The sequence below is a fragment of the Gopherus flavomarginatus genome, chromosome 2 (assembly GCF_025201925.1).
Source record: "Gopherus flavomarginatus isolate rGopFla2 chromosome 2, rGopFla2.mat.asm, whole genome shotgun sequence".
Taxonomy (NCBI): Eukaryota; Metazoa; Chordata; order Testudines; family Testudinidae; genus Gopherus; species Gopherus flavomarginatus.
This window is the reverse complement of record NC_066618.1, coordinates 183,724,423-183,747,781: the sequence shown is the minus strand read 5'-3', so window position 1 is coordinate 183,747,781 and position 23,359 is coordinate 183,724,423. Positions and strand designations below refer to the sequence as shown.

The window sequence follows — 23,359 nt, the reverse complement described above, 5'->3', positions numbered from 1 at the left end:
CTTTTCTTACCTTAACAACAAACCAATCCATATTTTAAAATTAAAAGGGGATATCATATGATTGAATTAAAACGTAAAGCCACGGGCTTGTTATGCTATTTCAGTAGAGTACACGTAACGAAGATTACAAACACTGTAGACACTGCACTGGGCATGCCTGATGCAGCCGCTTATATAGGTCAACGAATTTTCTAGAATAGTAGTCGGAGGGGGAGGAGAGGACCAATGGTAACGAGGTGCTGCAGTAGTGGGGGGACATGCTGCGAGTGAACGCAGACTTTCCATACATTTCTACAACATCTGTATTATGCAATTTGGTGCTTATTGCATAATACAACAATCCATACTTTAAAACTAAAAGAACGCAGTATGCGATTAAATTAAAACGCAAAGCCACTTCTTTTTTGTGTGGAGACATTAGAGCGTGCCTGGGCACACCCCGTACGCATGCTTATGCTACTGAGTATCCAAAAGTAGTGAGGAGTCCAAAATGACTATACTAAAACCTCAGGGCAAACAGCCTCTGTGGAGGGTGAGGTTATATATCATGGTAGATCATCAAATTCCTTTCACTTGCCTATCATTCCTTCCATCTTTCCAGATTTTATCTTGAGCTCTCTCTCTCTGTCATCCTAGGTCCCTGTTTTCCTCAGGCACTGCAGTGAGCATATTGCACAGTCTATGAGTGATGAAGAGATTTTGCTGTTAATGACACTCTGAGTATCTTTCCATGATTTCACACAGTGACTTTATACATGAACTGAACGGGAGAGGTGACAAGATTGAGGATTGCAGGACATCATAGATTAAAGTCCTTATTGAACACCTTACTAGTTACTGAAATATGATCAGTTCTTCTCCCTACCTCCCCATTATGGTAGGATGTCTTTTCCTTTTCAAAATGTTTTATTTTGGGAAAGCAAAATCAAACTACACACATTTTACATGGTACTTTGCCAGAATGAGGCAGACTCTATAGTATGTTGTACATGAACTACTTGAGTTCAAGACAACTCATGTTAGACCTGACTGAACACTCTATGCAAATATTCCTAATACAGACATTTCTAGTGCACCTTAATTCACACTTTTTGCTGTTGGAGCCAATTCATACCTTAATGCACACAAGGGAAGTGAAAGAAGAATGGAACATTAAGAATTTTAGCCACTGACTTTTCAGTGTTCAAAATTCATTCACTGCAGAGTTAGCTAAGCTTAGTATGTAAGGCTGGAACAGTGTCTGGAGATGCTGACAGTATCTGTATTCACTATGTGCTTTCTTGCCAGTGATGAGCAACAATACTTTGTACTACTTTAGCTCTTTTAATCCACGGATTTGAAAGCACTTACCAAACATTAATGAATTTAGGCTCTCAGTATCCTGTGAGGCAGATATTACTATTATTTCCATTTTACAGACGGAGACAGAGAAGTAGGGTGACTTGTCCCAGGAGACACAGTACGACTGTGATGAACCTGTATTATTAGAACCTGGTAAAGTCCCGTGCTTCAGTTACAACAGCAAGCTTCCTTTCCTAAGTTACACTGGAGTTCAATGTATTGCATAAATTAATTTTTTTTTCATTTGAATTAAGAATGATCAAATTGTTTCTTCTCTCATTTATATGTAACATAATCAGGTCCAAGATATTTGTAAATTAAAAAGTCTTGGTTTTTCAGTTGTAGCTTTATTCCAAATACTATTAAAATTATCTTAATACTTAGGAGCCTCGGTCATGTACTAGGACCCCATTGTATAGACACTGTATAAACAGAACAGAAATATGGTCTCTGATCCCAAGAGCTTACAATCTAAGTGCAACACAAGAGACAACAGGTGGATACAGACAGACCCACAGCAGAGTACAAGAAAACAACGAGACAGTATTGGTCAGCTGGACAGGCAGCGGTCTCAGCACAACAGCAGCCTAACCGTTGTCATGGATTTTGTACAGCTCATGGCAAAGAAAAGTTTTAAGAAGTGATTTGAAGGAAGATGATGAGTTAGTTTTGCTGATGTTACAGGGAGCTCCTCCAAGTGAGGAAAGCCACATGGGAGGAAACATAAAAGTTCTTGTTTGAAATTTAACAAGATGACAATAGGGTGCATTATGGGTCAACCAGAGACAGGGGCTGACCTTCCTATAGTGAATGAGAGATGATATGAAGAGTGGGGACATGCTGTGAACATGTAAGGGCCCATAGGTAGAGAAATATGTCTACAAATATTGCTATTCTGCTTAATTTTTCTCCCTGTCTTTGATAAAAAGAAGATCTATTACAATTTTCTTCTTATTTTGACTACTTTACATAGTGAAAACAAGGTGTATTTAGCACAAACTCTTTTTGTGGCTTTTTCCACACCACACTACTCATTTATAAATCTGATCACTGGCAAATTACCATCAGCTGAAAAAACAGTATGTATAACCACGTCATGAAAACATTTTCCTCTACAAGCAGGGTATGTAAATTACAATATTACCAAACAGTAGTTGGCTTGTAAGTTTGTGGAATTTATTACTCTATTTATTTTAAATAGGAAAGACACTTATCTAAGGAATCGCTAAACTGAAAAGACCATTTGGTAATTTAGATACAAAAGAACTGAAAGAAGGAAAGAAACACTTTAGGTGAATTTGTGTATATTTCACTTTGTTTCATCATCATTATATAAAAGCTTCTGTATTTTAAATTACTTTTTCAGTTTTATACAAATATTCTTTTTAATCTTTCAATATCCGTAAGAATTTGATTGCTTCTTCAAATGATATCCATCAGAATCTAGCTCATATTAGCAACTGGTTCACCTAGGTACAATATATAGACAAACCATAAAATAAATACTAGTTTTTCTAAGAGGAAAAGTGCATTTCTACTCTGTAAAGAGACTTTGTTAAAAATGGTAGCAGATGGTTCTCCACTTATTGTCTCAATTATTTCCATATCAAATTCTGTAACTGAAAGTCTCACAAACTTGGTCTAAAAGCTGAAAGTCAAGTCACTACCAATAGTAGATTCTGAAGGCCAAATGTTGTCATCACTTGGACCTCTGTAACCACATCATCTTCAAATTGTACCCTCAGTTACACCTTGGCAACCCTATTGCCTTCAGTCAGGCTGTACAGGTGTAACGAGGTGCATAATTTCAGCTATGCCAGCTGCATGCATGCCCCTGGACATAGTTAACATTTTGGTTGATTATGCCTAGTTTACTCTCCCAGAGCTGTACTGCTTTTAGACTGCAAGATTGACAATAAAAAAAAATATTGTGTTTTTATCACTTAAATAAGCAGTTATAAACTGATCTGAAGATACACAGGGATCTAGGATCTACTAAATAAGAATGTGCCAGAAGTGATTAAAGTTTAGTATAAAGTCTGAATTGTGGAAATGGAAGAGTCTCTAAATTTGAAAAGGATACTCAAATATAGCACTACAGCTTTAAGCTTGATGATTTTATCATTTAATCATTTATTTTTGTTTTTTTCACCCTTTACAAATATTTGGTGAAATGTCAAGGCCCTGATGCAGAACAAAAGCTTGCATCCAACTTTTCCTAAAAAGACCCTCTGGTTGCTTCTCTTCATACTAAAAGTTTTCATTTCTTCCACTGATTGAACCTGTTCTTTGCAAACATTAGTTAGGATACAACACCACCTCTATGATGTAGGCAAATGTAATCCCTATTTTGCAGACAGGCTATCAATAAAGTCTGAAACTATGATCTGTAAAAAAATTATGAAACTCGTATAAAAAAATAAGCAACTCTGTTCCAGGTAACATCAAAGATTCACCAAACTGTCCACCACCTGCAACTGGTCAGATAACACTTTGAACACACTATCAAGGAGGAGAAGAAAGCCTTTAACATTTGACACAAAGCACCAATCTCCTATGCTACTGCTGTCAGCCAACCTTACATGACCACTAGTCTCTGCCACACAGATTTCATCTGTCAGAGGTCATCTGTATTTTAAAACAACTGATAAGCGTCCTCTCATAATCCATATAAACCAATCACAGGTTGATAATCATGGATAGAAGATAGTTATTAATAATCAATTAACGCGTAATATGAGCTGAAATGTCAGTACAGACTTAACTTTATTCACCTCAGCAGTTAAAGTCATTGGGACAACTCAAGTGGTTAAATTTAAGCAAGTGTTTGTTAGCATGACTGAGTGTTAGCATAGCATTTGCTCTACAGTCATGCATTCTATTGGCTTATCCCTAAACCCAGCTAAATCAAAGGGAGACTTTCCACAGACTTCAAAAGGCTTTGATCAGCTTCGCCATGAATGGTTTTTGCTTTTTTACCTTTCTGCTGGTCTTCTGTCTCATTAAGTTCTTTTTGTGCTTCTTCAATTTTGTCTGTTTAAGAAAAAAATTACATCATATTAAAATATAAAATAAAGTTGTAAAAAAGTCATTTCTTGAAAATATCTGCTTGGTGTTAATATGCTAACTACTTCCTTGGATTATCTCAGACATTTACAGGCAATATATCATTCACATGTAAATAAATATATCGTGTAAGTCATACAAGACATTATAATAATACTGCCAAGTAAAATCTTACTGTGTTGTACTAGCACCTACATTTGCTAAATTGCTACTGATATATTAACATACACAGAATAAGAACTACAGGAATAAAAGCATCGCTATGGGATATGCAGTTGATAAGTAAACCACAACATGTTCACATTATCTGCAGTAACTCATGTAGCCCAATGGACTCCATAAAAAAAATAGACATTAATGTGAATTACTGACATATAAAACATTTTAACACATCTTAGAAAACATCAAGTGCTGTTAAAATGTTACAATGTTATTACAGCACTAAGGATTATGGTAATATAAATCACAAACAAGATTTGTTTTTCCATGCATATTGATGTGGGTAGAACCAAAAGGCCCAACAGCGCTTCCCCATGGTAAAGCCCAAGGACAAGGCAAAGGGATGGAAATTGTTCCATTAGCTGTGTGTGGTTTATCCAACTATGGAACTGTCCTACATAACCCATGGACCAGCAGGAGGGCCATCTGTGCAGAGAACCTGTGTCTTCCTGCTAGCTGTGCTCTCAGCAACCCACCGCTACCAGGGATCCCAATGGAGCCATAGTGGCAAGGCTTCTGCAGTGAGCATCAGTACCATGACACCTCATCATGTGTGCGCACAAGAGGGGATGGGGAGTAGTGGGAAACTAATACAACCTTGAGATGTATTTATTTTTTGTACTGAACTGTGATGGATGTGCAGGTGGAGGAAGACACACATTTCCTTGGCCAGCCTCCCCACCTGCACATCTACGGTCCTACAAACAGCCCTCCACGTGCTCTGTGGGAAAAGAGGTGGTGGTGGAGAATGCTGTTGTAGAAGTAGCTGAGCCTGTAGTCCACAAGAGAGCAGGGAATCTGCACACACATCTCTTCCCAAGGAAGACTGCATGAACCCAATCAGGTTCAAAAACTTCCGCTCTAGGTATAACTATACCTCAGTCTCATCTTAAATAAGACATACTACTGTGGAAGTTAATCTCAGTTCTTCCGCATCTGTGATGTAGTATCTTTTCCATGCATTCTACATAAATCTGATAGATGCATACAACACCTTAGGGAGTCAGTTTGTTTTTTAAATTTAATATCCCCAAATATGAAACAACACACAAACACACGGGTAAACTTGGACATTCCTATGCAAACACATAAAACAAAGTCACTGAAGATATGAACCAATTCAGGTTTTACGTATCTATCAAGACCTGAGTTCAGATTATAGCATTTAGAACACGAGGTAAAATTTTCAAAAGCACTTAAGTGATTTAGGAGGCCAAGTCCTATTGGACAGCCCATAGTTGGTGGTGAGGCAGAACTCCACTGCTGCAGAGGAATCACTGAAGCTCTCTGGCTGTACTGGTGAAGTGCATTGAAAGGGTGTAGTACACTCAGATCTCTTGATTTTCACATTGGAGGGATGGAACCTTAGCTCCGGATACTCCTCACCCTCTTTCAGGTAAGTTGTTCTTGGTGGGGAGAATCTTGGTAGTAGCTAGTGTACTCTCAAGAGAGCAGGAGCTGCAGTTCTGGCTGGCCTTACCTCCTCCCACTACCCAATGTGAGGCCATGTAAGCGTCCACCATAATCTATCCCCTAGTGAACTTTTCCATGACAGACTCTGCCTTCTTACTGTCTTTCCCAATATCTGAGACACAAAACAATAACACACCATAAAGATTTGTTAGGGTTGGCTCACTGGCACTATTTGTAAATAATTGATGTAACAGCCTGCAGTTATTTTTCAAAATTTTTTTTTTAATTTTGAAAAAAAATTAAAAGAAGAGAACTATAATACAAATACTCTTTTATGGATTTGGAAAGTAAGTGCTGTACGAGTTATTCCATCTTGTACTTTTAGCTCTCAAAACTAACAAGACACAGGATTTATATTCACTACGCACACAGAGGCCCGATCCTTCAAACATTTACACTTCCGAGTAACATCACTCCTGTAAACAGTCCCAGACAATACAATGGGATAGCTTGTGCACATTTAAAGGACTGACCCCCAAATTTATATCAAATTAAACAGCCGAAAGAGACTACAACTGTAGTCCTGCAGGCAAACTCCTGCCCCCATTTAGGTCAATGGGTTTTTGTCATTGACTTTAATGGGAGCCAGATGTGACCCACAGCCTGCAGCAGAAAGTTTTATTTAAAATTTGTTATTCGTTTAGTTGTGATTAGTTGCTTATCATAAACATTAGCAAACCAGAAAACAGTGATTTGGAAGCATATATCATACATATTAGATGCTTGTAGATACTCAAAAATTAAGTACATTACATATAAAAGATTGTCTCAAAACCAAATCAACTTTCAGTAATTTGTATAGCGGGCCTGATCCTGTGAGGTGCTGAGTGTCTCCTTCGAGTGGGAGGTGAGGGTTGTCAGCAGCTTATAGCATCAGGCCCCCAATGATGAATCTATTGCAAGAGGCAGCATTAAGGAGTTGTTCACATATCTAGTCATGCTGACTGACTTTATACAATACAGAATTTATATACTTATATCTTCTCAGAGTCGGACATAACTGAAATGTACCCTGTTTTTATTTTAATGCTTTCCCCTGGGAAAAGATCTGTCAAAGACAATTACTAAAAAAATGTAAAATATGAAGCATCAAAGGTGCAGTTTTTATACACCCCTTTCACGATTGCTTTCATGAGAGAGAAAAATACAACCTCTTTGACAATTTCATTTTACTGTTCTTCTAAAGATTATTTCTTTAATTACTTAAAAACTATTCAAGATAGTTAAGTTCCAGGCAGACTGTGAAGAGCTACAAAAGGATCTCTCAAAACTGAGTGACTGGGCAATAAAATGGCAGATGAAATTCAGTGTTGATAAATGCAAAGTAATCCACATTGGAAAACATAATCCCAACAATACTTATAAAATGATGGGGTCTAAATTAGCTGTTACCACTCAAGAAAGAGATCTTGGAGTCATTGTCGATAGTTCTCCGAAAACATCCACTCAATGTGCAGCAGCCGCCAAAAATGCAAACAGAACCTTGGGAATCGTTAAGAAAGGGATAGATAAGATAGAAAATACCATATTACCTCTATTTAAATCTATGGTACACCCACATCTTGAAAACTGCGTACAGATGTGATCGCCCATCTCAAAAAAAATATATTGGAATTGGAAAAGGTTCAGAAAAGGGCAACAAAAATTATTAGGGATATGGAACGGCTCCGTATGAGGAGAAATTAATAAGATTGGGACTTTTCAGCTTGGAAAAGACGACGACGAAGTGGGGATATAAAGGTCTATAAAATCATGACTGGTGTGGAGAAAGCAAATAAGGAAGTGTTATTTATTCCTCATAACACAAGAACTAGACATCACCAAATGAAATTAATAGGCAACATGTTTAAAACAAACAAAAGGAAGTATTTTTTCACACAATGCACAGTCAACCTGTGGAACTCCTTGCCAGAGGATGTTGTGAAGGCCAAGACTAACAGGGTTCAAAAAAGAATTAGGTAAGTTCATGGAGGATCGGTCCATCAATGGCTATTAGACAGGATGGGCAGGGATGATGTCCCTAGCCTTTGTTTGCCAGAAGTGAGGAATAGGCAACAGGGAATGGCTCACTTGATGATTACCTGTTGTATTCCTTCCCTCTGGGGCACCTGGCATTGGCCACTATCAGAAGACAGGATACTGGGCTAGATGGACCTTCAGTTTGACCCAGTATGGCTACTCTTATGTTCTTACGTACTTAACAGTTGAAGCACTAAGATATTTTATTAATATCTATATGACACACTTTAAAGTATATTACATCACTGGGATTCACAGGCAATCCGGAAATGAGCACTGTCTACATTCTTCCAGCCCTGACTGGTATTTGCGAACCAGATAATCTTTAAGATTCCTGAGATGTTAATTAGCAATCCAAAACGGTAAGTGGGATATCCACCTATTTTCCCCATACGTTTTGGCATATACACAGCACATAAGACATAATGTTTGCCTTTCTTCAGATAATTTAGCAGGTTTTCCATCTAAATGTATATTTGAATATACTAAGAGGTACAAAATTGCATTCTATTTAGATCTTCAGGAGGACTATTAAGAAGTATTAAATGCATTCTGTTTTCCTTATTTCAAATAAATTATAACAAGTGCCCATCAGAAATTCCTAACCACTTGTAGCATAGTCTGTTACCTTAAGCAATGAGAAGCTGATAATCGAAATAACAACTAGGTAACTACACATTTTGCATGCAGTCAAGACATTTTTTTCACTTCCTGCAAGTCCTGCTATATCTTTCAATAACTTACTATAACTTTTGCATACAAGTGTTTCTTTGCAACATACACATCAATACAGATGAGTTTCAAGCATTCTGAACTTAGAAAAACTTCAATATTGTACTGACAGACAGCCACTCTGAAATACTACAAGGAGTCCAGTGGCACCTTAAAAACTAACAGATTTATTTGCCCAAATAAATCTGTTAGTCTTTAAGGTGCCACTAGACTCCTCCTTGTTTTTGTGGATACAGAGTAACACAGCTACCCCGGATTCTGAAATACTGAACAGAGTGGCCAAACAAGCAAGAATAATGCAACACAAAATTCACTTCCATCACATATTTGACAAGTGCTGTTTAATTTTTAATTGTAATTATACATTTTAATTATTAAGATTTAATTTTAACACTTCATAACACTTTACTACAGCACTCTTACTAATCTTTGCTGAGAAGTGAGAACGAGAAGCTTCCAAATTTGTTTGTACTTGAGGTGTATGGATTAGCATGGGTCTAATTTACTAAAAATTTCATTGAGTACTACATGTTTGCAGCAATACTTACCAGACAGATACCTTTACTAATCATGTATAGAACACTGCAAATGTTCATAGCACTTTATAAAACTGAACAAGGTATGTACCCGGCCTCAAGGATTTTACATTCTAAGGCCTAGTCTACACCTAAAACGTATATCAGCCTAGCTACATCGTGCAGGGCTGTAAAAAATTCCATGCCCTGCATGCTGCCGATCTGGGGTTCCGGCCACCAACCCTGCTCAGCCCGCTGCCGGTGTGAGGTCCTGGCCACCGGCCTCGCTCAGCCCAGACTGGCAGCGAGCTGAACAGGGCCTGGAATCCTTGTCTGGGGTTTCAGCCACCAGCACTGCTCAGCCTGCTGCCGGTCTGGGGTCCAGCTGCTGACCCTGCTCAGCCCGCTGCCAATCTGGGGTTCCATCACTCAGCTGACAGCTGGCTGAGCGGAGCCACTGGCCGGGACTTCAGACCGGCAGCGAGCTGAGCGGCTCAGTCTGCTGCCAGTCTGAGGTCCTGGCCGCTGCCACCACTCAGCCCACTGCCGGTCTGGGGTTCCGTCTGCCAGCTCCTGCCAGCCAGGATCCTGGCCACCAGCCCTCCTCAGCCCACTACCAGCCTGTGATTCTGCTTACCCAGGCTGGCAGGAGGCTGAGTGGGGCTGGTGGCTGGGACCCTGACTGGCAAGGGGCCGGCAGTCGGCTGAGTGCTGCCCGCACCCAAGACTGGCAGCGGACTGAGCCACTCAGCCGCGTGCCAGCCCCTCTCAGCCTGCCACCGGCCCCCTCAGCCCGCTGCTGGCTGAGTGAATGGAACCCCAGACCGGCAGCAAGCTGAGCAGGGCCAGCGGCTGGACCCCAGACTGGCAGCGGGCTGAGTGGGGCTGGTGGCTAGAACTCCAGAGAAGGATCCCAGGCAAGGATCACACTAAATTGATAATATCTGCATTTTAATTTTATTTTAACTGAAGCTTCTTAAATGTTTTAAAAACCTTATTTACTTTAAATACAGGAATAGTTTATTAATATAATATAGACCTTCTACAAACCTTAAAATGTATTACTGGAACACGAAACCTTAAATTACAGGGAACTTGGCACACCACTTCGGAAAGGTTGCCGACCCCTGGTCTACACTATGGCACTACAGCAGCACAGTTACATTGTTTTAGCTGTGTTGCTGCAGTGGCAGTATCATAAACACGGTCTAAGGCACTAATTCTCAAACAGATCTGACAGACAAGTGTTAGAGGAATTACGTCCCCTTAATGACAAAACCGTATACCGTACTGTATCTTTTATACATTTATAACCATTAGTTCTTGTCTATACTGAGAAACTGCATTGTGTTTAAAAATGTATTAGCTAACACATTTTAATTAACATGATGTTACATATGATTTTACCCTAAGCAGGATTCCTACTGTTAACCACTACTAGATAACGTGTTGCTTCTGTCAACACCAGAAACTAAGCTGTATTTAACATCAAATTAGTTAAAATGTGCTAGCTAACACATTTTCCATCTGTAGATATGGCCTCCGGATATGTCTGCTAAAACAATATATTCTGCTTTTTCAATTATAGGAATAATTAGTTTACTGTGAAGGTTTGTGGAGTTAGATTACATAATATATTTTCAAGGTCTGCACAGAAGTTATAAATACTTCTTCTCTATTTTTCTTTAGAAAAGCATCAGGTGTACTAAAAATCACATTAAATTATTAATGTCATTTTCATAGATTCTAGTCTGACCTGCTGTAAAAAACAGTCCACAGAACTTCCCCAAAGTAATTCCTAGAGCAGATCTTTTAGAGAAAACATCCAATATTCATTTATACCCACCATGAACTTGGTAAGTTGTTCCAATAGTTAATTACTCTTAATGCATGCCTTACTATCTCTGAATTTTTCTAGATTCAACTTCCAGCCATTGCATTGTGTTATACCTTTCTCTACTAGACTAAATAGCCCATTATCAAATATTTATTCCTTGTTTAGATACTTATAAACTGTGATGAAGTCACACCTTAACCTTCTTTCTGTTAAGCTAAATAGATTGAGCTCCTTGAGTCTATCGCTATGAGGCATGTTTTCTAATCCTTTAATCATTCTCGTGGCTATTCTCTGAACTCTCTCTAGTTTATCAATATTCTTCTTGAATTGTGGACAGCAGAACTGTACACAGTATTCCAGCAGCAGTCCCACCAGTGTCAAATACAGAGGTAAAATAACCTCTTTACTGCTACTTGAGATTTCCTTGTTTTGGCATCCAAGGATTGCATTACCCCTTTTTCAGAGTCTCTGGGCTTGTCTACATCAGAAAGTTGCAGCGCTGGTGAGGGAGTTACAGCGCTGCAACTTAGGAGGTGTACACATCTGCAGGGCACCACCAGCGCTGCAACTCCCTGTTTGCAGCGCTGGCCGTACTCCCGTTTTGTCTCGGGTGTAGAGGATCCAGCGCTGGTGATCCAGCGCTGGTAATCAAGTATAGACACTTACCAGTGCTTTTCTTGACCTCCGTGGAATAAGCAGGTATCCCAGCATACCTGAGGAAGCCTCTGGTAATCAAGCTGGTCTCCTTCCCCGGCTTGCTCTCGCGTTCCCCAAACCCCGAGCAAGCAGGTCTCCTTCCCTGCGGTTTGCAGGGTGGTTCGGGGAACGCGAGAGCAAACCGGGAAAGGAGACCAGCTTCGCCGCGGTTTGCTCTCGCGTTCCCCAAACCACCCTGCAAACCGCAGGGAAGGAGACCTGCTTGCTCGGGGGTTCGGGGAACGCGAGAGCAAACCGGGAAAGGAGACCAGCTTCGCCGCGGTTTGCTCTCGCGTTCCCCGAACAAGCAGGTCTCCTTCCCTGCGGTTTGCAGGGTGGTTCGGGGAACACGAGAGCAAACCGCGGGGAAGCTGGTCTCCTTTCCCGGTTTGCTCTCGCGTTCCCCGAACCCCCCTTGAAGCCGCCCAACAGCGCTGCAGTGTGGCCACATCTAACACCACTTGCAGCGCTGGTTGCTGTAAGTGTGGCCACTCTGCAGCGCTGGCCCTATACAGCTGTACTAATACAGCTGTAACAACCAGCGCTGCAAAATTTTAGATGTAGACATGGCCTCTGTTTCCCAGGATAGTGTCTTCCATCCTCTAAGGACGGCCTACATTCTTTGTTCCTAGGTATATACATTTACGGTTAGCCCTCTCGCCCACAGATTTAGACGAGTGCTTGGGTCCTGCTCCCCCTTGAGAAGATACACCCCAGGGCTGGCCTCTTAATAGATTTTCACTCTTCACTGGTACCTCTCCTTATTTTAGTCACACTGTAGTACAAATACACCATCAATATCAAGATACAAAAACTATATTTAAAATCTGAGCAGGCAATGGCAGCATCAGCTCTTATATCATTGCCAGGAGAAAACATTTAGCTCCTTATAGACCTGCTCATCTTGACTCTAGTAAAACAAAACCAAAAACCATTTCACGACCACTGCTTTGACCAGAATAATCCTGCTAACAAATGCATCTGATTTTCTTCTTGCTTTAGGGAATTGGATACAGCACCCTCTTAAACTGTGTTTCACTAGTGAACTACTACTTCTGCTGCATTTTTATTCAATACCACAGCTGTCATTTGTAAAACACAGTTTAGAAAATTATTACATACAGTATGGATTTCTTGATACAAAATTTAGGAGAGAATTCTTATTAAGGTAACATCTTTCTGACCATCAACCAACGCTTTTATATTCCCTCATCACGTAGTGTTTGAGCACCTGTGAGATATACTCACCTGTTAAAATTGGAAGTATCAAGTCAATCACACATTAGTACAGCAAAAAGATTTAAGTGAGTTAACTGAAACTTTCAGTTGTATTCATTATCCAGCATTTTCATTAAACATCACTCCCTAGGCAATAAATACCATTTTACTTCTCAAATTTATGTTATTAAAAATAACGTGGTTTTCTAATAAAGCCATCTTTATTTGACAAGCATCCAACATAAAGATCATTCCGTGTCAGATTCCATCTTCGGCAGCACAAGCTACAGCTAAGTATCAGAGGGGTAGCCGTGTTAGTCTGGATCTGTAAAAGCAGCAAAGAATCCTGTGGCACCTGGGACTATTCCTTATAGAGAAAAGAAAAATAAGTGTGGACATAAGGCTATACAACGTAAGGAATGGTAACGAAGATAGACCAGGAATTCTGTTCCCTCTGTCTCATAAGAACAAACCAAGCTTCTTGTATACCAGGCCATTGTTATCCCTGCTCTCTTGTACGTTGCCAAAGCCTAGGTCATGTACAGCAGACACCTTAAGGTTCAGACCTTAAGGTGGCCATCCTGCAGCAAAAAAACTTCAGGACCAGACTTCAAAGAGAAACTGCTGAGCTTCAGTTCATCTGCAAATTTGACACCATCAGCTCAGGACTGAACAAAGACTGTGAATGGCTTGCCAATTACAAAACCAGTTTCTCCTCCCTTGGTTTTCACACCTCAACTGCTAGAACAGGGCCTCATCCTCCCTGACTGAACTACCTCATTATCTCTAGCTTGCCTGCATATATATACCTGCCCCTGGGAATTTCCGCTACATGCATCTGACGAAGTGGGTATTCACCCACGAAAGCTCATGCTCCAAAACGTCTGTTAGTCTATAAGGTGCCACAGGATTCTAAGCTATAGCTAAAACATTATACCCTATCAACAGAGAGAACTGCCATCTTCAGATATATATGGTATTTTCCTTGAAAGTCACTTGTATTCTATTCTGTATATGTTCTTATACATTACTCATCAACATAGTACGAGCACCTTCCAGTTATCTATTAAACTAATATCTGGTATATGTTAATTGTGCTCTTCTCCTCTCCCCAGGGGGAGAAGTTTATGCAGTGAAATGTCTTGTTTTGATAGAGTTGTGTGTTTGTTTTTTGGGGGGATTTGAGGGGGGTTATTTTTTAGAATATGCATTTTCCTATGAGAAGGCAAGGTTGAAGAAATGTGTCTTGCACTTGAATGTGGTGAAGTTTGTAAAGGAGCAAGTTAATCTATGAGTGAGTAGGTGTAGTATCTGTAAGTGCTGTAAATCCCTTGTACTGAAGATTGTTTTGCTAGTCCAAAACTCCCACCACTACCTTCCTGCCACAGAATCCAACCCTCTGAAATAGACAATTAGAAATAAAAAGCCACAAGAATTGTTACCAAACATCTTGAACTTGCTCCATCACAAATCTCATCAGATCCAAGTGCAAGACACACTTCTTCAACCCCGTCTTCTCTAACATAGCAACATGCATATTAAAAGAAAAATATACCATCCAGAACACAGACCTGGAAACAAACAAAGCCCAAACAAAACAAGACACTTCACTGCATATACTTCCCCCCCCCCCCCCGGGGAGAAGATAAGAGCACAATTAACACATGCCAAACGTTAGTTTAAAGCATGACTGGAAGGTGCTCGTAGCATATTGATAAGCACGGTATAAGAACATATATTAAATACTTTAAAGTCAAACGTCTGTCTGAAAGCGCTTTACCTAATAGTGCTACAAGTAACATCCATGATTATTGTAACTAGAAGACTACATTGGACAATAATTGCCCCTATTTTTCAGGTTTGTGAACTGGACACTGCTTTTGTATATTGTCAGTTTCACCGGTTTCCCATACATTCAGTTGTCTCTCACCACGTGGATCTTTCATGCAGCAACAGGGAATGAAAAAAAAGTTCTTACAAATGAGACAATAGGTTTTGATCCTAAAAATTGGCAGGCAGATTCAGAGAAGGTTTAATTGCTGAAACTACCTATTATAAATGTTTAAGTATTAATATTTTGAGTTGAATGTGTTTCTTTAGGTGTAAAGTATTCTACCAGCCAGTATCTATTTGATCAGTGACTTATCAGACAAAAGTATTTCAGGAAAATTTTCATGAACCTTTTTCTTACTGTTGACTTTGAACACTAGCAACATATTATGTGTCCTAAATTATTATTTGTCATTTAAAAATTAAAATAATAAAATAAAAATTCAACATAAAATAATCTTCACTCATTTTTATTTTAAGAAATGCTTTGTATTTTTAAAAAGAGGTTTGATTATGTTAAATAACATGCTTTATAATTTTCAGACTAAATGTAGATAAGCAGTGAACATATGTACCACATTAGTGAAACATTCAGTGCCGTAACTGTGTATATATTAAATGTAATACACAAAGGCTCCAATCTTACAATCGCGCGTGTGTTACTTTAAGCATAAGACACAAAGTGAGTGGGGTGCTATCTTTTATTGGACTCAACTTCTGCTGGTGAATGAGACAAGCTTTTGAACTACACATAGCTCAGTGAGACTTGTGCATAAATTATACATGTGTTTGAAAAATCAGGTCCAAAGTCAATCCTCCACGCCGTGAAATTAATCACCTCCACAGTGTTATCTTATATTGATACTATTTGAATTTTTATACTGTTTGAACTGATTATTAAACTTGCTCAAAATAGGCTGACAAAGATAGATCGATCCTTGGATGATGACTACTTGCATCACTAGGTTAGAAAAATAAAAAACAAACAAACCCAAAGAATTAAGTACCTTCTAATCTGTGGGGACAACCAAAACCCACAGTTACTATCAAGCAAACCACTCAGAAGTAAAGAAGGTGAAAGATCAACAGCTGAATCATCTGTTGAAGGCATCCTTTTACATTGTATGAATAAGTATATTATGTAATCGCTTTAGTTTTCATTACACTGAAGGATAGCGACTATCTCAGTAGTGCCACAAAACAAGGCATCACTATGTTTACCTCAGATATTAGCCGTGACACAAGACAATTATTTTTTATTTATAGCTGTTTCAATTATATAACCAAGTACAAATAATGATAGCGATAGTGTCTGCCCTTGCAGAGTTTCCAATCAATAAACTATTGAAATAATTACTACACTGCTATGTTGATATTCTACACAGAAAGCCAAATATTACCTATATACATAGAACTGAATGATCATTGTAGATAACATGTTCTTAATTATATAAGTTGCTAGCGGAGCTACTATTCAACCTTTAATTTGTGCTTTATATGCTCTCTCTCTATAACTCAATATAGGATTTTTTTTTTAAAGGAACAATATAGAAACAGTATGAAAAAGGTAAATAAAAAATAACCGCAACCATAAGGGGCAAGTTGTTCCAGTTACATCTGAAGAAATCAAAGAAAAAAACACAAGTGTCCATTCTAGATTCTGACAGGGAAATGGCTGAAGTAAACAAAGGCTGGTGATTTCTTAGCCAATTCATGGAATGACAAGATATCATTAGTACAGGTCTATAGCAGGGGTTATACCGCAGGCAAGTTGTGGAGGTATCAGTATTTTTCTTTTTTATATGATGTATCTCAGTTTATTTGATTCATATTATTCTAACTACACGGATTTGATTTTAAAAGGGGCTTTTAGAAAGAACATGAAGGAAACTAATCAATTACTAAAGATAAAATAGGTGAGGGGGAAATATTTCAAGGGTCACTAGGAGAACAAATGGCTTCTTGATTGGGAGGCACCTAACTGCCTGCCTCTGCATAGGTTAACAAGTTTATATTTTTCCAAGGCTGGGGCCTAAGATCAAAGGATTGATTAAAAAAAAAAAAACCTGCCTAGAGAAGATGGGGAGGGGTGAGCGATCAGCAACTGCTAAGGAGGAGACCCTGCAGGAGAGATACTGAGGGATAGCCTACACTGCAAAGCTTTTGCCAGCATAGCCCATTAATGGAAATACAGTTCATACTGGAAAACAGTATTTTGTATCATTAATAGGGCTGTCAAGAGATGAAAAAAATTAATTGCGCAATTAATTGAGCTGTTAATAATAGAATACCATTTATTTAAATATTTGTTTAAATATTTTTTGATGTTTTCTACGTTTTCAAATATATTGAATTTATTTACAACACAGAATACAAAGTTTACAGTGCTCACTTTAATTACAAGTATTTGTACTGTAAAAACCAAAAGAAATAGTATTTTTCAGTTCACCTCATACAAGTACTGCAGTGCAATCTCTTTATCATGAAAGTGAACTTACAAATGTAGAATTATGTACAAAAAACCTCTGCATTCAAAAATAAAACAAGGTAAAATTTAGAGCCTGCAAGTCCACTTAGTCCCACTTCTTGTTCAGCCAATCGCTCAGACAAATAAATTTGTTTATATTTGCAGGAGATAATGCTGCACCCTTCTTGTTTACAATGTCACTTGAAAGTGAGAACAGGTGTTCTCATGGCACCGTTGTAGCTGGTGTTGCAAGATATTTAAGTGCCAGATGTGCTAAAGATTCATATGTCCCTTCATGTTTCAACCCGTATTCCAGGGGATGTGTCCATGCTGATGATGGGTTCTGCTTGATAACGATCCAAAGCAGTGCAGATCAATCAACGCATGTTCATTTTCATTATCTGAGTAAGATGCCACCAGCAGAAGGTCGATTTTCTTTTTCTGTGGTTCAGGTTCTGTTGTTTCCGCATCAAAGTGTTGCTCTTTTAAGATTTCTGAAAGCAAGCTCAACGCCTCGTGCCTCTCAGATTTTGGAAGGCGTTTCAGATTCTTAAACCTTGGGTTGAGTGCCACAGCTATCTTTAGAAATCTCACATTGGTACCTTCTTTGTGTTTTGCCAAATCTGCAGTGCAAGTGTTCTTAAAATGAACAACATGCTGGGTCACCATCCAAGACTGTTATAACAGGAAATATATGGCAAAAAGTGGGTAAAACAGAGCAGGGGACGTACAATTCTGCCCCAAGGAGTTCAGTCAGAAATTTAATTAATGCTTATTTTGTTAATGAGCGTCATCACCATGGAAGCATGTCCTCTAGAATGGTGGTTGAAGCATGAAGGGGCATGCGAATGTTTACCATATCTGGCACACAAATACCTTGCAATGCCGGCTACAAAAGTGCCATGCAAATGCCTGTTCCCACTTTCAGGTGACATTGTAAATAAGTGGGCAGCACTATCTCCCTTAAATGTATCCAACCTTTTTGTCTTAGGAATTGACTGAACAACAAGTAGTACTGAGCGGACTTGTAGGCTCTGAAGTTTTACACGACTGCACTCAAAAACAAAACAATGCATCAAAAAATAAATAAATCTATATTTGTAAGTTGCATTTTCACGACAAAGAGATTGCACTACAGTACTTGTATGAAATGAATTGAAAGATATCATTTCTTTTATCATTTTTACAGTGCAAATATTTGTTAGGAAAAAGAATATATATTTTGATTTCAATTACTACACAGAATACAATATATATGAAAATGTAGACAAACATTCAAAAATATTTAATAAATTTCAATTGGTGTTCTACTTTTTAACAGTACAATTAAAACTGCAATTAATTGTGATTAATTTTGAGTTAATTATTTTGTCTCCTATTCATTTCATATTGCATGAGATGTAAGTATCGGTTGTGACAAAGGTAAATTATAAGACAGATGGAACTGATAAAATTGAAAAGCCTTTGAAAAATTGACAGCCACCCAACTAAGATCCAGGGAAACCTAATTAAAAATGAACATGGAGGTTTCTCAGTTGTTCCCATGATCAAAAAATTCAGCATTGTATTCAATACAAAACGTGCACATTTATGTGAATGGTGAAAGTGATATGAGTTGGCCAGTAGAACAAGATTTAGGAAACTATATCTGAGAGCAAAATGAAATAAAACCACAATGATACATTACTGCTCTGTTAAAATTCCAGATGTGAAAATGGGATTAGCCTTTCTAACCGATTTATCCAATAGCCGCACATAGTTTTTGCTCTATTCCTAGAGCTCCAACAAATGAGTTTTGTTTAAACTAAAACTGGCAAATTAGACTCAAAGTTTGCTATTACAACTTATTTTAATATTTTTTAAAAGTTTTAAAAACTACCAAAAATTTGGTGCAAAAGTCTCCTGCGATGTGTTGAGCACCCACAACTCATTCAGTTCAAGTCAAAGCAGCTGTGTGTAGTGATCACCACCTTTCCCAGGCAGTGCTCAGCAGCTCACAGGATCAGGGTCACAGTGAATAAAACTTGACAGATCTGAGCCTATTAAACCGTAAAATTGACTTCAGATGTCAATTTTTAAGATAAAACTAAAATGCTGAGTAAGAAGTATAGCAACCCAAGCAATCTTTAGGCAATACGGAGATCTTAATAAGGAAATTCTGTCAGATGTTTACAGAGGACGGAAAGTGCAATGGTACAGACTTAAATACTCTCAAATATTCTTTGGCAGATAGCTTGAGTGGCATTCCAGCTCCAAATGGAAAATGCTGCTCATAAGTGGAGAAGGAAAATTAATCAGGGAAAATGGAAATCAGCAGGAAAGTTGTGCATTAATTACCCTAAATCATCTGACTTAGCCAGACACTTCCCAAATTACTGCCTTGGGAATGGAAGGGAAACACTTTGGCATACATGCTCATATGAGATTAGAGGCATAAGGGAGAAGTCCTGTACTGCTGCTGGCTCAAAGATAAAGAGAAAAAAAAATGTACTAAGAAAATTCGCTACCATATTCAAAGCACATCAGCAGTTTTGAAGCGGCAAACAACTATAAAGTCATTTCATCTTTTTAAAAGAAATGCTAGAAACTGAATTCTAGTAGCAACTAACCTGTTAACCACCAATTCAGGTAGGTATTGAAAGCTGAACTTGCAAGGTACTTAGCACCTAGCAGGACCATGTCTCAAACAAATGTTGATTTCCTCTGACAAAAAGAGGATGTAATGTTTCATATTAAGAGAGGCCAGGCAGTCATACATCCACTGTTTAAAATGGATTACTTTCATGCCCTGATCCTGCAAACATTTAAGCACATTCTTAATTTTAAGCCAATGAGTAGTATTTCTCACATTACTATTTTCTCCCTGAAACTGTTTCCATACATACAGACAGGTCTAAGAATGTAACTGCATTCTCTTCATTTGCATGTGTTAGGCCATCCTGCATGAACCCTATAAGCTACACTACTAATGGAATAAACTGTGTACTGTTTTATATAATAAATTAACTCCAAATCTGGAATATTTGGAGATAAACCTAAAGGAAGACACTCTCTGTCCCCTAAAGGACTTTCAACCTTAGAAAAAGTTTTTGACCTAACCCGTTAGAGATATTTTATGGTCAATTGTACTTTTATTCCGCATCACAATTAATATTCTACTCATTACCCAGGTGTCACAACATTATTCATATTTTACTATTTGTATTGTGCCAAACATTACAATAGGTGCCATGCAACCAGCAGAAAAGACAATTTATATAACAATTTACAAATGTGAAATCCTCTGTATTGGTTGTGACACACTCTACCTCAAAATAACACCCTATATCTAAATTCCCTCTAAACTGAGCAGCAGCACAGCTGCCTATTAAGCCCCATGCAGGGGCTCAGGGCTGCAGCTGGGAAAGATACCTCTCCCACAGTGCGGACCTCGCAGGCGGCCCCAGCGTGGACCTGCTCCAGACCTGCTGCAGTTGGGGGAGAGGAGCCCCTCCCTCAGCCCAGCCCTGCTGGAGCTGCTGCGGCCCAGGAGAGGCGCCTCTCCCCCAGCCCCGAGCTGCTGCAGCAAGAAAGGGCTGTGGGAGATCCCCTCTCACCACCTCAGCCCTGGGGCAGCCTGCATCTCTCACCCCTGGCCTCACCCCAACCTTCTTCCCCAGCCCTGAACCCCTTTCTGCACCCCAATCCCCTCATCCCTGGTGCCACCCCAGAGCCTTTACCCCTAGCTGGAGCCCTCATCCCCCCAACCCTCTGCCCCAGCCCTGAACCCCTTTCTGCACCCCAAAACCCTCATCCCCAGCCCCACCCCCAGACCCTGCCCCTCCAACCAGAGCTCGCACACACACACACCCCAGAACCCTAAGCCTGTCCCACACTGCGAACCACTCAGCCCTCCCCCCCCAACACACATGAATTTAGTTATGTGCACCAATATAAAGGTGATATGTCACACATCACCTCCATATTGGTGCACATAACAAAATTCATTCCACATATGGGTGGAAAGAATGAGAGGGAACACTGCCCTGTACTCCCATATTCACCACTTGTATGTGGTTATGATATTTTGTACAAAGTACAATGTGAGATATCATTTGAAAAGCCATGATTTGCTGAAACTCATTGTCCTGTTTAAATGTGTGCATCAATATATAGCAAGTGATGACATTTTGCTACGTCTTGTTACTGAGACATGTTGTAAGTCTGGGAAATGCCCACACACTAACCTCTCAGAAAAAAAGAAGGGCCTATAAACAAAAGACCTGCATGTCATCCCCAGAGAGGGCTCAAGACTCACATAGACAAAAGGTGTGAGCAAGAAATTTGCAATTCTCCTGAGACACACTATGTATTTCACAGCAACCCAGCTGGGTGGAGGGTTATGCCTGAAAGCAAGAGTATACATAGGGGACAGTGATATCATCACTTCACCTCCCTCTCCTCCACCATCTTTACGCAAGGAACATCGGGAAGACAAAGAAACTCCTTTGAGGCTATGGGAGGGGCTGGTCCTAACTAGAACGCATTCTAGTTAGCAAGAACTGCCAGTGAAGTTCTGGGTGAGAGAAATTCTTTTGCTTTTAGAATTATTAGCATGGTAAAGTTTAGGAATTAGCTTGCAATTTTATATTTTATTTCCTTTTGTAACCAATTCTGATCTTCTATGCCAATACCACTTACTCACTTAAAATCTATCTTTCATTAGCTAGTAAATCTGTTTTATGTCTAATCGTATTTTCAGCTGAAGGTTTTGGGGAATCTACTCAGGTTAACAAAGGGTGATGCATAATCTCTGTCAAATTGACGGACCGTATTAGGCTGTACCGTTCAGTAAAAAACTGAACAGTGCAAGATGGTACATTTCTGGGGTGCAACGCTGGGACCAGGGATACGTGGATGCTGCCCTATGTGTAATTCAAGAATGACCATAGCACTTCCTTTATTTTTAAATTCATGCTCAATTTCATACAGTCTGATTGAAGATGAGGGGTTGGTGCGGTCTGCATGGGAGAAAGCCACAGTAAGCTGCAACAAAAACATGCACACTGTTCCATACTGCATTTGGAACAATTAACTCTGGAGAGAACTCATTTGAACAGTTATATGCCAAAGAGTGTGTCAAGGGACTCCCAAGTCTTCAAAAGGGTTTCTGTCCTTTAAAGAGATTTACACAAATCAACTCTTGGTCAGAACAGCAGAAAGACTTGCATCCAACTTATTAAACTCATCTGCAGTAAGATACTTAATTTTTGGAACTGAGACTTCTAGAAAAACGGTGGGTGGGAGAGGAAATCAGAATAAGCTACTATACTAAAACAACTGAAAACACAGAGACAGTGTAATGTCCTGGAGCTAGCATTTTAAAATATGCCTGTTTGGTTTTACTAACACTTCATGTTTTAGTAAACATTCCCCTAGAACCTCTAAAAATATTCAGATTTAAAATTGTCTCTCTTTCTTAACACACTGTACCTTACTGCTTACTAGTTTGGATGATAAGTTTGGTTTTCCTGACCACCAACAGAAGTATTTTCTCTCTATCATAAAATAATGGGTCTGTTCAAATATATAGTTTTGCTTAAAGTTTTTAGGTTAAAAATGGGATCTGAAATTGTGTGGTTGATTACAAAAATACAAACAACAGAAGACAGGGGGAAAACAACAAACAGCCTCTTACTAGTCACTTTCTCTTCTATCAGAAGAGGCACATCTCTCCACCATTATAAAAAGTTTGCGTATTTTGGAAAACTGGATCATATATTTCATGCAGGAATGTGTCTTGGGCTACAGAGAATAGAAAATGCTGCAGTTCACTACTTTTCTATCACGACCTGGGCAACACTTTAGTATGGCAAGCTGATGAGATCCTTGCTTCTCTATGGGTGAATCCTGGTGGAGTGGAGTTCCTGCAGTCTGTTGGGGGCCAGTTATGATATTCCTCCTCTA

At 39.2% G+C, this 23,359-nt stretch overlaps 1 protein-coding gene across 6 annotated transcripts in view; it reads right to left on the bottom strand.

Annotated features, from left to right (window-relative positions):
- Nucleotides 1-23,359, bottom strand: part of HIVEP1 (HIVEP zinc finger 1) — a 195,533-nt gene that overhangs the window by 83,739 nt on the left and 88,435 nt on the right. For all 6 annotated transcript variants that reach the window (XM_050941557.1, XM_050941556.1, XM_050941560.1 and 3 more), the window contains one exon: nucleotides 4,321-4,374. In XM_050941557.1, the coding sequence (XP_050797514.1) occupies nucleotides 4,321-4,374 (54 nt within the window). The remainder of the gene's footprint in view (nucleotides 1-4,320; nucleotides 4,375-23,359) is intronic.